This window comes from Myotis davidii, unplaced genomic scaffold (genome assembly GCF_000327345.1).
Source record: "Myotis davidii unplaced genomic scaffold, ASM32734v1 scaffold6, whole genome shotgun sequence".
NCBI lineage: Eukaryota > Metazoa > Chordata > Mammalia > Chiroptera > Vespertilionidae > Myotis > Myotis davidii.
The window spans coordinates 15,830,657-15,846,375 of NW_006383011.1; the positions used below are offsets into that span (position 1 = coordinate 15,830,657).

At 49.1% G+C, this 15,719-nt stretch overlaps 1 protein-coding gene across 1 annotated transcript in view; it reads right to left on the minus strand.

The window, feature by feature from the left end:
* Nucleotides 1–15,401, minus strand: part of EPAS1 (endothelial PAS domain protein 1) — a 35,632-nt gene extending 20,231 nt beyond the window's left edge. Inside the window, exons 1-6 of the mRNA XM_006778684.2 lie at nt 15,355–15,401; nt 12,764–12,954; nt 5,876–6,027; nt 5,357–5,441; nt 2,257–2,375; nt 1,961–2,166 (exon numbers count right to left, since the gene is read on the minus strand). Coding sequence (XP_006778747.1) covers nt 1,961–2,166; nt 2,257–2,375; nt 5,357–5,441; nt 5,876–6,027; nt 12,764–12,954; nt 15,355–15,401 — 800 coding nt within the window. The remainder of the gene's footprint in view (nt 1–1,960; nt 2,167–2,256; nt 2,376–5,356; nt 5,442–5,875; nt 6,028–12,763; nt 12,955–15,354) is intronic.
* Between the last annotated feature and the right edge of the window lie 318 nt (nt 15,402–15,719).

Below are 15,719 nucleotides of genomic sequence, written 5' to 3' on the forward strand. Positions count from 1 at the left end.
ATATGCTTTTCCCCATCCCAATACAAACAATGAAAACAAAACAAGCTACCAAAACTAAAAAATACCAGTCCTCCTCAAAGCAATCGAGAAATAATACTTAGGGATTAAGGACTTAAAATAGTCACTTTATAAATTGTCTAAGCCACGTCTGTGCCCTTGTTAACTAATCTGCTAATCGGTTAAACATAACTTCTGTGTAGCACAGCATTCTAGGTCTTCAGATACCTCTGCATCATCTCTCCGGCACCACTGAATTCAGAGTGTGGGCCATGTCATTAGGTTTCGTGAAAGGCAAGTTTTGCTTCAAGTGCGCTGTGTCCAATGGAACTCTCATGCAGTATCGCCTCCACACTCAAAAGCCCTAAACCACAGATCCCTTCCAGCCAGTGCAGCCTCGGGCTGCCAGCCCTGAACCCAGCTAACCAGGGTTGTGCCCCTCTCCTCTTCAATCACTCTCACCCCCCATTCCTCATGTCCCCCCTCCTCTTTTATCCAAAGGTTGCTTGCTTTCAGGAAATGACCTGAAACACATTCAAAACAAGATAATAAAGAATAACTTCAAATTACCCTTTCCAGAGGATTCTTTCTCTTCATTGTAACAACAATCAAAATCTTAAGCTAAAAAAAAAAAATCCCTCTTTTCTATTATCTAGGCATGACAAGCTCTTTTCTGGGACAGCAGGGTTTTCCCGGTGCTTGTGGGCGACAGTGGGGACGTGCTGCCCCCTCACAGGGCTGCAGGCCGCTGTCACTGTCCACGGTGCTACAGCTGCTCCTCAGGGGCACCAGCTCATCTGAAGCCAGAGTGGGCTCTGCAGTGGGATGCCCCTCGTCATCTCAGAAGACTACACAGAGGGGTGCATGTTACAAAACTGTCTCCTGCCAAGAACGTTCATGTGAATACAAAGACTGCCTCTGCTAAACACCCTTACACACACGTGGATTTCTCGGTGCCTGCCTTTGGGGCAGCCTTTCCCTCTAATCATCATCATCGTTACAATAGTAACAGTGCTAACAACTATAATTCATGCTGACGGTGTCAGCACCAGGGCAAAAGTCTTCATACATGGCATTTTCTCCCTCTGAGGTGAGAGCGCTTCTTTCTAATTATATAATTCCCACCACCTCCAAGAGCTGTGAGTCCTGGCACCATGATGGTCAGAACCGGGGGACAGGAATGACTCAAGCATGCTGTTACAAACATTTTTAAATCGTCCCAGAGGGTTGGCCAATTCTAAGAAGGTGTGCCAGCCAACATCAGGTTAGTCTAGAATCAGGGGAAAGAAACAGCCTGGCCTGGAAAGTTGGGCCCTGCCCATCAAGAAAGCTAGATATCCCCTGATGTCCTGTGGGTGAGAGAATTTCCAGCTGGGCCTGGTTTGGGGGATGAGAGTCTGGTTTAGGTATCTTTATCGAAAAGCCTTCAAAACTAGGCTGGACAGTGGCCAGAGCAGAGGTGACACAGAAGGAGCAGAGACTGAAGGGAGAGCTCAGTAATGGAAGAGAATATGTACGGAACATGCGGGCGTGGGGCAGTCTCCTGGCCAGAGCCCAGGCTCCCAGCTGGCATCTGAATTGGGGGTACTGATGGAGACCTCTTGCCACTCATCTCCCGAGGAAGCAGACTGACCTGGAAATGTCCTCAGGAGCCTGACACGTACACATGCGGAGGGATGTACGCATCACAGTGATCAACAATGACAACAGAGCCGCACACTAGAACAGCTCTGCAGTCAGACCCTGGTGCTAATCAACGGGGAGCAGCCGAATATGGTGTTAGGCATCCCTTAGCTGCATGGATGGAGTGGAACGTGGAACGGTGACCCAGGCCCACAAGCTGGTAGCCAACAATGCAACATTTATGCCCCAGACCCATGCCTTTATCACTGGCACCACACACACACACACACACACACGTAAGACACTCTCTGCCCGCAGCACACATGCTCCTGGGTCCTACTTGTCGTCGCAGTAGGTGAACTTCATGTCCATGCTGTGGCGGCTCAGGAAGGTCTTGCTGTCCAGGGGGATGTCCATGTGCGACGGGTGCTGGATGGGCTCGCACATGATGATGAGGCAGGAGTGCAGGGGCTCCTTGTAGCCACAGAGCCCCCCATGAGGGGGGCAGTTGTTGTAGACCTTCACCTGGCCGGTGCAGTGCAAGACCTGGAGACCAGCCATGGAGGGTCAGATGTGGGGCTGAGAGCATGGGGCGGGGTGCATCTGGGGCTCAGCTCGTGCCTGGTGTTGCCCTACCTTCCAGGTGGCGGACTTGAGGTTGACGGTGCGGCCTCTGTTGGTGACAGTGCACTTCATCCTCATGAAGAAGTCCCGCTCTGTGGACATGTCTTTGCTTTTCTTCCCAAAACCAGAGCCTGGGTGAGGAAGGGTGGACAGAACCATTGAGCTTTTCATTTATATACAGAAGAGGGACCCAGTTGCAGTGTTGTCTGTTCGATGTATTGTTTGTATTTCCCAAGTCTCTGCTCTTTTAGCACCTGTAGCTTGCCATGAACGCTGAGGACCATCTTGGCCTAAGGACTAAAGCATTCTCATCTCCAGCTTGCCCCCCAACTGGAGTACAAGCACCTAAAGACTAGGGGTGTTACACTGTTTTCTTCCCATTGCACCTAGCACATGGGAGGTGCTCCCTTCAGAGCAGCAAGGCAATGAGTGACCACTGGCCACAATCTCAGCAAATCTCTGTTGGGGCCGGTGCAGCCTCCCTAGGAGGAATTCCAAGGGATAGTCTAAGTGAGACCACAATGACATCAAGGGAATATGCCTCTCAGATTAGAAATGTCCCTCACACACTCCTGTCTTTTCCTCATTCCCATTGTATAGGAATGTGTACCTTCCTATTTTCCACCAGCCGTGGCTGCATTCAGGATAATGTGCCATCAGCTTTCCCCCTCAACTGACTATATGAAGCTCAAGAGAGACCTCTGGTAGAAATCTCCTGGGATTTGGTGAGCAAGTCCACTCTGAGAATTAACTCAACATGGATATCCTTTCTCAGCCAGAATTAAATAAATCACCAAGACAAACAATATAGCTTCCTTCCTTATAGTTTCCAAGTAGCCTGCCCATTCAGAACTTTCTCCACTTTCTGTAAAACAAAGTGATAAACGCAGAAAGTGTCATCTGAGTCCCCTTGTCCATGTCTAAATTCTGCCTTACACACCATCCTGATCCTGGGTCCCCAAGGTGCACCCCTGCCCGCTGCCCAGCATCCGAGAACATTTCAGAGACTTGTTTCAAATACTCACACTCCTCCCCGCAGGCACAGCCACCAGCCTCTGCGCCTAAACCTCCAGAGGGCTGTGACTTATTTTACTGTCATATCTGCAAAGATCTGTGTCCAGTGAATTATGTCACTGTTGACTCTATCTTATACATCCCCATGAGGGCCCAATAAATAATGGACCAAATTGGTGGATTTTTATTTAAAGAAAGAATAGTCCTCCATAGTGATAATAAAACCATGCCTTCCATACTTAATGATGTTTCCTACAATTTTAATTTTCATAGGTGGGGTTGGCATATCATGAGATGTTCTTATGTCTTGGGCCTGGCCCACCACCAAACCAGCTCAAGTGCTGGAGATGAGTGTGGCTGTAGGTTGGATTACTATTCCCGTGGCCTCCTAACTTGTTAGCCTCTGGATTCTTGCCATTCTACCTTTTGATTAATCTTTCTAAATACGGCTCCAATCAGATTACTCCACCCCTGCTCAAAAACCTTCAATAGCTCCCCTCTGTCTACAGGATAAAGTTCGAGGCCCTCCACCTGGCCTTCAAAGTTTTTCACAATCTGCCTCCTCGTCTTATCTTCCTCTTGGTGCTCAGACTAACCCTTTGCTTCCAGATTATGAGTCCACTCAGGCCGGCACCTTCAATAAGGAGCTGCTTGCTGATTTACTGAGTTTGATACCAAGTCCTGGATACGTGGACTAAGAGACCTAAAGTTTACTTAGATAAATAGACTAGGATCATGCTGTGAACCATGGCACTGGAGAGCTGGAAGGTCCTAGACTTTGCCTGGTTCAATACTGCCAATTTGAAAAGAAAGATTCCAAGGAACCGAGTAATGAAGGGATTTGGTTCAGGTCACATGGTCAGACAGAGGCTAGAGACTGAGAACCCTAGGACCAATGGGTTTCTGGAGCAGAGAATATAAAAGAGTCTTTGGTTTTCTCAGGCTTCAAACACCTGCTTTAGGAAGGGATTCAGAGTCTGGTAGTCCCTTTCTCATAGAACCACAAAAGAAGTTCTCACAGTGCAGGTAAGACATGGAACAGCCATGGAGTGCTCTCCAGGCTGTGTGCTCTCGGAGCTCGGTGGTCCAAGGTCTTCAGGCGGAGAGGATGGGGCTTATGAGAGGACAGTGGGTGGGTGGGGTGTTTGGGAGGTTGGAATTCTGCATTTTGCAGGCCCAGGCTGTAAACTCGGTCTATAACAGGGGTGGAAGTGGGCCAATAGAATGTCTGCTTTTGCAGAGTGTACAGTAACAGCAGCCAAACCCTGCAGGCTTAGTATCACTCCCCTGTTATTCAGGTTGGACAAGCACACATCATGGCAGTGACCAGTGGGAGATGTTAAAGGCGATGTTTAGACATGGGCAGAATCTGCCCAGGGCCGTGATCGATGTCAAGTTCAGATGGGACCTTGAAAGTCACTGACCTCCTCTTCTGCCCAAAGCCTCAGTCTTGATAATATCCCCATTCATATCTTTGCTTGAATGACCCCATTTATAAGAGATGAAGCAGCAATTCCAACTACCATTGCAAAGTGCTTTCTGCTTGCATGGGCTCTCCCACCCACCAGCACCTACTGGGTGCCCCACAGGGAGAGTGCAATACACTAAACCTTTTAAATTTCTTCTCCATCAAAATCTACCTGTACTATGTCTCCACAGGGGACCAGATTTAGTCTTTGGATCCAGGGTACTAGTCTCCAAAGGTGGCCCCAATGAGCCAGCCTCGTGATATTCTCGGCCTGTGTAGTCCCCTCCCACTCTGACTCGGGGCTGGACTGTAACTCACTCTAACCAACAGAACGGGGAAGAGTGATGCTGTGCCCATTTCAGCATCACTGTGGCAGCTTCCACTTCTGCACTTTGGGGAGCGCTGGGCTGCCATGTAAGGAGTCTGGCTGCCCTGGAGACTTCTGAGTATCAGGTCCTTTACTAGTATGTGCCCTCAATCTCTCACAGGCTCTTCTGGAGTGTGTTGCGTGTCGGTTTTTTCTGGACCATGATACTCATGATCCATGTCTTCTGTACTCCTATACAAAGGGAATACAGATCCCCTCCCGGTGGCACAAGAAGGAAGGAGACACAATAAAGAATACCTTACCATCTTTGATACTCAGGTTCTCACGGATCTCCTCATGGTCACAGGGATGAGTGAAGTCAAAGATGCTGTGTCCCGTTAGCTCCACCTGTTTCAAAAACAAGGCTGGACTTTAGTATTCCTAACACTGAAACAGAAGGGTCCAAGAGGAAGCTGAGCCACCTTCTAGATTTGGACAGAGGGAAGAGACTAAATCTCATCTTCTCAGATTCCCAGCTCGGTGTGAAGTCCACAGACAGGCGGATGTAACAGGACTGCCCTTGATGTCAGAGACTTGATTCACAAGAGCTGGCCTGTTAGCCTGGTCAGCAGAGCTGTCTACCAGGATGGCCTTCAGCAATGCCAAACCCAAGGCCAGGGTGTGAAAGTGTGGTTCTGAGGCTGTGGTTGGGGACCAGAGAGTGGGGGAGGGGGGTATGTGCAGAGACAGGTCAGGAGGGATGTGATCAGAACCTTCCACTAATTTCTACCCCCAAATAGAAACATTTCCCCTTTGTGAAAGAGCCAGAGGCGGGTGGTCACCTGTGTGAGTCCCATGAACTTGCTGATGTTTTCCGACAGAAAGATCATGTCGCCATCCTGGGTGACCACGGCAATGAAACCCTCCAAGGCCTTTAGGTACAGGTTGTCCATCTGCTGGTCAGCCTCAGCTTCGGACTCATTTTCAGAGCAAACTGGGAAGAGAGGGGGGTTGAATGGCTTGCATGAATGTGGTGTTGACACAGATGTGACTGGCATAGACGGATGTCTGCCAGGGATAGTGCACAGGCATAGAGTGGGGTTTTTCTGGAAATGCACACGGCCAACCATCTAAGTGTCTGCCACGTGCCCAAACAGGGGGCCTGGGATGAGCACACAGGGTCAGCGAATGTGCCCGAGTCACAGATGCTGCTATTTCTACAGAGGACTAGAACAGGCCCATCTGGGAACAGGCCAGCTTTTAGAGTCAAGGGTGGGCCCTACAGAGTAGTATCCTGGTGGCTTCCCCTCTGTTTTGCTGAAATCATGGAACAAAAGGAGGGAAATTCTTTCCTCTCCACACTCTAGTGCAGGAAGCTAGCCGATAGGAAGGGAGACCATCTGGGAATGGCCTTAGACTGCACACATACCCACACTTGATCCCTGCTCATTTGGTGACTGCCGACTAACTAGTCAGCTAAACTGATGGCAACGAACTGGAGGCCAGGTGAAGGTAGTGCCCCTGACAATGTTAGGCTCTCAGTTAAGGTCTACAGGAGGCTTCAGGAAGACGACGACTGAACTCTGTGCTTTCCAATTAGATAGAGCATGTACCCGAATCACCTTCAGGGCTTCCTGAAACAAGGATTTCTGGGCTCAGGACTGCTACGTAATTTGGAGGGCTCAGTGCAAAGTAAAAATGTGGGACCTCTTGTTGAAAAATTAAACCAGGCCCAGCACCTTTCTAAGTGTGGAGCCTGCACGGTCCCACCACACAAGGTGGCCCTCGATGGGCCCCGTCCCCAGGGTTCTGATCCAGGAGGCCTCCAGTTCTGGCTGAGAATCTGCTTCCCTAGGAAGCTGCCAGGTGACGTCGGAGCTGCTGGCCCTCGGATCACAGATTGAGAATCACCACCTTGATTCAAGGCCCTGCGAGTGACCCCAAAGCTGGGGGAATCAGCCTGTGCTGGCAGGGTGTGACCTATTTGGGGGTGGATGAGGAGCGGCTCTCAGCACCATGTAAGTCACACCAGATAGGTGACCACCTCCTCCAGACAGCAGAGGCCAGCTCTGTGATTTCTGGCCTATGAAGGAGGTTTTTTCCTCTTTAATTTCTTTGATCTCAGTGGCAACACTGACTTCAAAATCTGGAGTAATCCCAAGACAACCTTATTTGAGTTAACTAGGCCCAGAGGAAATAGTTCTGCTTAAAATTTCCTGTTTTTAACAGTTCTGACAGAGCGCAACTGGTTTCCATCCATGCCCAGGACACTTGCCTCCACGAGGTGGCGAAATTAGCCACAGCAGCTGGCCAGTGGGCCTCTGGGGAGGGCGGGGGGAGGGAGAGGGGTACTCGGGGGGCCATGAATGGAAACAGAACATCTTGGAACTGAAGTCACAATGGCTGGAGGACCAGGAAGCCAGCAGGCCGGGCCTCTTTCCTCTGTGGGACTGTTTGCCCCCATGGCACCTGCTTCTCCTCTGGAGGCTTCTGAAGGAACCTGGCGGGCTCCCTGTCAGCTGGAGCTGAGGGTGAAGACTGTGGGATAGAGGCAGACTTTCATGCAAGAGGCCAGGGGTCATGAGCATCTCTCGGCTGAAGACTCGCTGCCTTTTCTCGCTCTTTCCTGCGAGCATGTGCGTTCCCTAAGGCATCACCAATCTCTGACTCAGCGTTAGGCACCTGGGAAATTAACTATGCACTTATTATGCCCCCATTATGCATGTGCCTGCCTTGGGCTAGTCACAAAGCAGGACATTAGGTATCTGCCGCCAAGTGTCACTTACTCTGTGCTCAGTCCTGTCCTAGGGAGTCCAAGGGTGTGGAGAGGGGTGAGAGCAACCCCTTCCCCAAGGACTGGACGGTGCTGGTGGTGACAAAGATACACTGCTGTGAGGCTAGCACCACCGGGGGCGCTCAGCACGCTGCCCACGGGCACCTTCAAATGGCCTTAGTTTTCGGTCTCAGTTACTTGCTTCCCAAGACCCTTCAGAGTCTGACCCCAAAGAAGAGGGCAGGTCACCACAATCAGAGGCACTTTGCTGAGCTGAAGCCCGCGCAGCCCAGGGAGCACAACAAGATCCTTTAATGCTAAAAATAGCCCCTGTAAACAGGCTTTGATGACTCCCCACAGCCAGGATGTGCGCGGGCTGAGGTTTCGGAGCACTTTTTCCGGAGCACCACTCATTTCCTTCAGGCAGCACCGCCCGTGTGGGGCGGGCCCTTGGGCAGCAGGAGCTGAGCGTCTGGGGTGAGTGGGTGGCAGGGTAGCAGGGCACACGCTCCTAACCAGGCTGTCCCAAGGCGCTGCTGCTGGTCAGGGTGCACGTTTACGCCACCAGGGCCATCCTCCCTCTCTCTTTCCTACTCTGAGGGGTCCCTGCACTGCTTTGACTCTTCGTGTTAAAGTCATCCTGCTCAGATCTTCCTGGTTCAGGAGTGCTTGGCAGACAGTCCCCACTTAGTTCTCATTCCTTTTAGACCGATTCCTCTCCTTCAGCTCTCCCAGGGCCACAGAAGCCCCACCCCCAATTCCTGGGGGGTACGGGCTACAAGAGCAGTCTTAGTTGCCACAAGGAAATTATTTTGGGCTCCCTTACTGGATCATTAGCCACACTTGTAAACGCCACGGTTACCAGGGAGCAGGCTTGAACTACACTCACATTTTGGCAGAAGGTATTGGTTTCACCTATTATTTCTGGCCTCCCCAGTGGCCTTGGAAGTTCACCCTTAGAGAGTCATTCCGTTGTTCTTTACATAACTTACTAGCCTCTCTCTCCTCTCTGAATTAACCTTCATAAGCCGTAGCATGGAACTGGGGTTAGCGAATACCTACTGACTGACCAGATCCTTCTTTGATTTAAGTCTTAAGGAAATGATCTACACAAGGTCAGTATCTCTAGAAGAGATTATCCATTAGCTACGCCTAGACATTTACATCCTAGCCTGAATCAGCTTATTGGCTCCTCTCCAAACAGGATAGAAAAAGGCCTTGGTTTGGAGGGTGAATGAGGTGCGGGGAGGGGGGAGGTAAAAAAGAAGGGGGTGAAAACCTAGGAAAACAAGCCTGAAAGTGATCCTAAGAAGGCACCAGAAGCCACGTCTGCTTCCACTACTTCCCCCCGTGGCTCCATTCTTCCTGCACGAACAGGTCACGGTAAAAACTTCAAAATGTCTTGTCCCACATTTGAATATCTTTCCCTGAATAGTCTAAAGATCAGGAAATCAGAATCTCTTATTCAGACTGATGTCTCCACTAAGCAAATGCCAATGAATCAATGATCAACCCGACAATTCTCTTTAGAAACGTCGCTTGACACGAACCCCCAGCTCTCGTGGAAAAGGAATTTGATTTCACCACATACGCGTGTGGGGACATCAAAAAGTCCGTTTTAGGGTGAAAAGCCAATTTTGCATATTTACAGTTGTTCAGTGCCCTGCAAATGCAGGTGACCCTCATCTGGTCACGGTTTGCAGAGCTCATCTTGAAAGGGGATTTAAGACAATCAAGTGGTATTTCCACCGATGTTCCCGTCAGAGTGTGTTCTGTTCTCGGCCCAGCGTGGAAGCTAATATCATAAAGCTATTGTTTCAGTTTGCTTCCGGTGATACAAATCTCACTCGGCAGCCCAGACTCCTAGCCTGAATTTCTTAGCCTTGAGGTTTCCTCTCCAACATTCCCACACAGAACAGCCTACTGTGAGAATCAAAGGGAAACATGTTACTAAGTAAAGAAGAAACTTTTCTAAAGCAAAACCTCGTCTTTTTTAGCCTTTTGAACTCTGAGGTATGCAACCAGCTATTTCCTATGACAAAACGGACCAGCATCAGTGCTCACCTTTGTTAGAAATGTTTCAATAGTGAGTCTATTTTGACCTGGAAAAGCATGGCAACTCTGCATTTTGACAGAATTTGCTGAAAGGTAGGCAAGAGGATAGTATAGTTATTATATATATATATATATTATTTATATGTATACTTACTATCGATCGATTTATTGTTGCTAGTAATTTTGATTTCTAAGCTATCACTTATCAAGAGCCTAGTAGGTGGCAGGCAAGAGGAAACGGGTTTTTATATCCAAGTTCTCAATCCTTATCAGCATCGCTTGGTAAGTCCTGTTATCCCCTCTGTGCAGAGGAGGAAAGTCCAGCTCGAAGACAGGAAAGAAATTCCCACAAGGCTGCAGAGAAAAAGCCGCCAGACTGAGATTCCGACGCAGGACTATCTGCCCGCAAATTCTTGCTCCTTTTCATTGAGCCATGTGTGTTGAAAAAGCAAACTATGCCTTGGAAAGAAAAAGATCCTGTGCCTCCCACACAATTCCTGGAAACAATTTCAACAACAGGTTGAGGGAATGTGTGGTGGGAGCCTGGGAGGGAGGGGAGAGAAAGGGACACCGAAAGCCATCTATCTCCTCCTCCCCTGGGCGATGCTTGTTGTATGAGAACTGCTCCTTCAAGGACACCAGGACCAGATGGCTCTGTATCCTTTCCTGCCATTTCTTACTTTGGGACAGAGAGGCCCAGAGATGACAGGCTGAGGACTCTTGTTGGTCTGGGGCTGAGCCCAGCCAGCGGGCGGGCAGTTTGTGTCCACAACTTGCAACAAAGGCTCCCGAGTGGAGATGTGTGAGGTCTCGCTGTGGCCACTCTGCTCATATCTCCCTTGGCGTGTCTGGCACACAGGGGGTTCCCGTCAGCACACGTGCAAGACGTGCTCAGCCTCTGATGCAGGTTCCTCTCAAAGTCAGCTTCTGAACCACGGAGGGGCTTATGTATGTGAGAACATGGAAAACAAGGCCATGCACTAAGAGAAAGGAACAACTCACCGAATGCGTGAGGACCTCCTCCCCTCCCCACTGCTAGGGTCGGCCCCCAGCACCTCCATTTAACTTTGGTTCCCCTGCCTCTCCTGTCCTCTTCCACACACACCCAGTCCTTGTCAACATCTTTGCCTGCCCAGGTTGCAGAAGGTACCTGCCCTCCTGGGTGTTTTTCCCATGGACCAAGATGTAGAACGACTTGAATTTCAGGCGCAGATTCTCCCTGTCCCAAATGTGTGACTTTGGGCAACCTTGGCTTCTCTGTGCTTCAGGTTTCATCATCTGTGAAATGTTCTACAGTCCCAATTCAATCCGAGAGGTGTCCCAGGATTAATGTATTAACCTTTCTGGGGCTCTCTGTTGGTGGAGGAATGGGGGATGGTGGTGGAAGGAAGCAATGATTAACCCAAAGGAATTAATGTCTAAGAGCAGAATTTCAAGTACCATTACGAGGAAGTTGAGAAGATGTTTCTGGGTAACAGGAAGGGTCTTCATCTAGTTATTAAATTTTCCACTGCCGACTCTGTGTCTGTGTAGAGCAGATTCAGACTCTGCCCTCACCTGTCCCAAGGGATGAGCCTCTTCAAAAGAAAGAGGGACACGTGTCCCCTGAGATGGCATCTCCAGGCCCTTCCTACACTTCGGCCCATTGTTCCCTCTCTCTGTAGCATGAATGACAACGAATCTCCCACAGCTTTGCACTGTTTCCTTGGAAGTATTTTATAGAGTCTGTCTATGCCCGTGGTTCTCCCCCTCCCGTCTGTACTTTTCCAAGATTCTTTACACTTACAGTACAGGCTGAGCCCTCCAGCCCTCGGTCCCACTGAGCTGTCATCCTATTTTCTGAAAGTCTTTTCCTCACATCCTTCCTGTGCTCCAGGGCCCAGAATAGCACTTGTCCGTCTGGCCTCCCAACCTCACGCTGGATTCCCCTTGCTCAGGGTTACTTTCCCAGAATAGCCACTTCATAACAGGATGGCGGAATCCACACGGTTCCAAGGCACCCTGCTCACTCGGGAAAACTGAAAACCAACCACCAAAGAACCTTCCCTTCCCTCGCCCTCACTATCTTGGACACTGCCAACCTGTAGTGCCTCAACAGGTGATACTACCCACTGCCCCGATTTCTCACAAAATTGACCGACTAATCGGGACTGTCACATAGGATCTGAAACTGGGAAATTCCTGAGGCCACCTCTTTCAGTCAAGACTAACAGGAAATGGTTTTATGAAGAATGTAAACTCTGAGAAAAAAAAATGTTTCATGAACTTGAGACTTACAGAGATACCAGGGAGGGAGAGGATGAGTTAGTTCCATGGGGAGGTGGTTATCTGTCAAAGACGCCCCAGTGTGAATGAGTGTGGCTGGGCCAGGTGCCTTACAGACAGTATCTTGGTTAATTCTCACCGACACCCTGTGCAATATGCATTTTTAACCTCTTTTTACAGTTGAGGAAACCAAGAGCAGAGACACCAAATAATTAGCCTGGCATATTGGCTAGGAAGAGGGGAAGACCGTCTGGGCACATCTCTGCCCTTTTGGAGAGGGTAACTGGGAGACAAGCTCTAAAACACTTCCTAGAGTGGAGTGTGGGTCGTATGGCCAATGGGAAGGCAGCTGAGAGGCCAGCAAAAGCTGCTTTGTTCTCCCAGGCCCCCTCTCCTCTCAGCCTCCAGGTGCCCCTGCATTTCTTTGGTCCCGTCCTTGCCCTTCATCTCATGGCTGTATTCATGGTGAAGGTCATGGCTGGAAGAGAGGAGTGTAACATGGAGGAGGAAAGCACTAGTGATGGTGTTTCTGTTGGTGGACGTTTTGCAGAGTGGGAGTTCCCGGGTGGGGAGACCTTCCCAGTGGCCTTCTAACTCTGGCACAACAGAGCCTCCTGGGCGAGTCTACCAGCCTCACCTGAGGACAGGAGCTTGTGTGTTCGCAGGAAGCTGATAGCCAGCCGCATGATGGAGGCCTTGTCCAGATGGGAGCTCACACTGTGAGGCAGGGGCAGCTCGTGGGCCAGCTCGTAGAAGACCTCCGTCTCCTTGCTCCTTCGGCACCTTGCTGCATCCCGGGACTTCTCCTTCCTCCTCTCCGAGCTACTCCTAGATTGAGAGAGAAGGGGTTAGTCCCTAAAATGTCACTGTCATTCCATCATACCCTTGATCAAGACATCCTGAGGGCTCCCCACCCAGGGTACGACCAAGCTCTCACATTGAACCAATAAGTGCTCACACCAGCCAACTGAACATCACAACCTGCTTTCTACTGTGAGCTCTGCTCTCATGGGTACTGTCTTCCCGCCTGCTTTGCTCCTCTTGTCTCCCCAGACTGGGCTTCACATGGTGGAGTTTGAGCAAAGACTTGCCAACTAAATTCAGCCACTGGCAATGCCTTGGCCCTGGTCCTGGTATCTTGGCACTGAGGTGAATGTGCAGTCCTATACACTCAAATTATTTAAGTTGCATAGCCTCAGTTTTCTCATCTGTAAAATGGTCATAACAGTACTTACACTCCACAGAGTTATTGTAAGGATTAAGTATGACAATTTATGTAAAACCGTTAGCATCAGGCCTATCTCCACTGGAAGCAATCAATGTTAGCTAATGTTAATAACAAATCTGTCCATGAAAGGATGATCATGAGAATAAAAACATTGCCAAAGTCTAGGGTACCACCCAATTTTCATAGAAATATATAGAATAGTTCTTGTATATTATATTGTAAAATATCTAGAAAATAGAATAAAATAACTATTATTCTTAGAGCTATCATATGTACAGTGCTTACTATATTCCAGGCACTGGTTTAAGCACTACTACTGTAGGTTCTTTAATTCTTACAAGTACCCCTGCAAGTCGTCATTATTATCATCTCTAATTTACAGATGAGGAAATGGGTCCATCGAGGCCAATTTCTCTGCAGCTTCTCTGCAGGTACCTGGGGAAGTGGGGCTCGGCACCAGCAGGTGGGCCCCAGAACCATGGAGGATTGATCGTCTTGTCTCTCTATAGACTAATATGGTAGCAGTTTTAGGTTGGTGAGCATATGGGGATCGTTTTTTCCCTTCGTGCTTATCTGTATTTTCTTATGTTTCTAGAAAGAACATGTATTGTGTGGTTGGTAAACAATTTTTTTTCAAGTGTCCAGTGCAGTATGGCCCTCAAGGCCTCAGCCAACCGGCTCCAGCCCACTGTCTCTGTCCTCCCGCCTGAGATTCCAGGCCAGGGCTGTGCTCCTCTTGTCTGGCTTCACCGCCTCTAATCTGGACAGAAAATCTGTATTTTGGGATTCGTGGAATGTGGACATGCCTTTCAAACCCTTCAGGATCGGGGGCAGAGGCACGGCTTTGACTTTACAACATGTTTCATTTTAAAAAACAGAACATCCAGCTCCCTGGATGGATTAAGCACCATTTGCCCAGACGGCAGAAAGAATGTCCAATAGCTGTTAATGGTCAAGAAGAGCCTTCCGAAAAACTGTGAAAAGGGTGGAACTGTTGTGTGTTTTTTTTCTTTCTTGTCCTATCTCTCTTTTATGTTTCCTTCACCTAATCCCTGGTCCCTCCTCTTCCCCGACTTCCAATTCCCAGAACTCCCTCCCTTGCACCCCACCCATCACCACCCTCTCGGATCTGCCTCAGGATCAAGTTGCTTTTGCACCAGACCCTTCGTGACAGTTTGCATGTTAGCTTCTCCCACTTGCATTTTAGTTCTGACCTCTGATTGTGGAGAAAAAGCAGCTGTGCAAGGTTCGCAGGCATCCTGGCACAGGAAGTAAGGGTGGGAAGGGCACAGGACACTAAAACTGTACACATCACCCTGTATGTCATGAAAGCCAGTGTCTCGAAGATGCTGATTCCATTCTCCAGCACCAACCCTGGCAACCCCAAGCAACATCAACACGTGACCAGTCGTTAGGGGCACCTAGAGAAGCCATCCTGGGGTGGGAAAGGTCTCCAGAACAGGCTGTGACATTAACACCATTGTGTGTGTGTGTGCACAGAATGGCCCTTTGCCATTGTCCCTTCCTTAGAGCGAAGAGCAGACGAAACAGAGAGAACCAGGAAGAGGAAAAGCAGTCTGGGGTCAGCGCTCTGTCTGGTAATGGCATTTGACATTTGGGTCCTACCATGTTCTCTGGACCTGCAAATATTCATTGACACCTACTTTTGTGCCTGGTGTTGCACCAAGTACCTTACAGATATTACATCATTATAATCCTCCTAACAACACAATATGGTAGGGTTTTGTGAGCACAATTTACACATGTGGAAACTGTGGCTCAAACATAATATGCAACTTGCCCCAAATCACAAAGCAAGTGTCTGCATAAGCCCTTGGAGATTGTTAGTGAGCAAGGCGCTTAGAAGTCCTGAGGCACATGGGTGCTCCCTGTCTAATTCCATCCTCACAACCATCTTGCGAGATGGGCAAGACAGGAATTGCTGCTGTCCCCATTTCACAGATCTGGAAACTGAGACCCAGTCCAGTTAAGTGACTTACCAAAAGCCATCTAGCTGATTAGTGGCAGAGCTCAGGCTAGGACCCATCTCTTCCTAGGCCGATACACTTCCCACTGCTCAATGGTAGGAGACAGTGGCTTTAGCAAGAAATAAAGAACCAGCAACATCTTAACATTTAGAAAAAGATTGAGAATCTCACACAGCCTTTTGGTTTTTAAAAGTCACGACTCCATTTTAGCTACCTGGTTTTTAGTTACACTTTGGGGACTAACATGACTTTAATGAAGTTATCTAGTTCAACTTGACACAGCCCAGAGTTATCTGCCTAATGTTGACTCTGGGAAGAGTCAACACTGTCATGTGTAACACTGTCATGATTTCATTAGCAACACCGAAGAGCAAGTA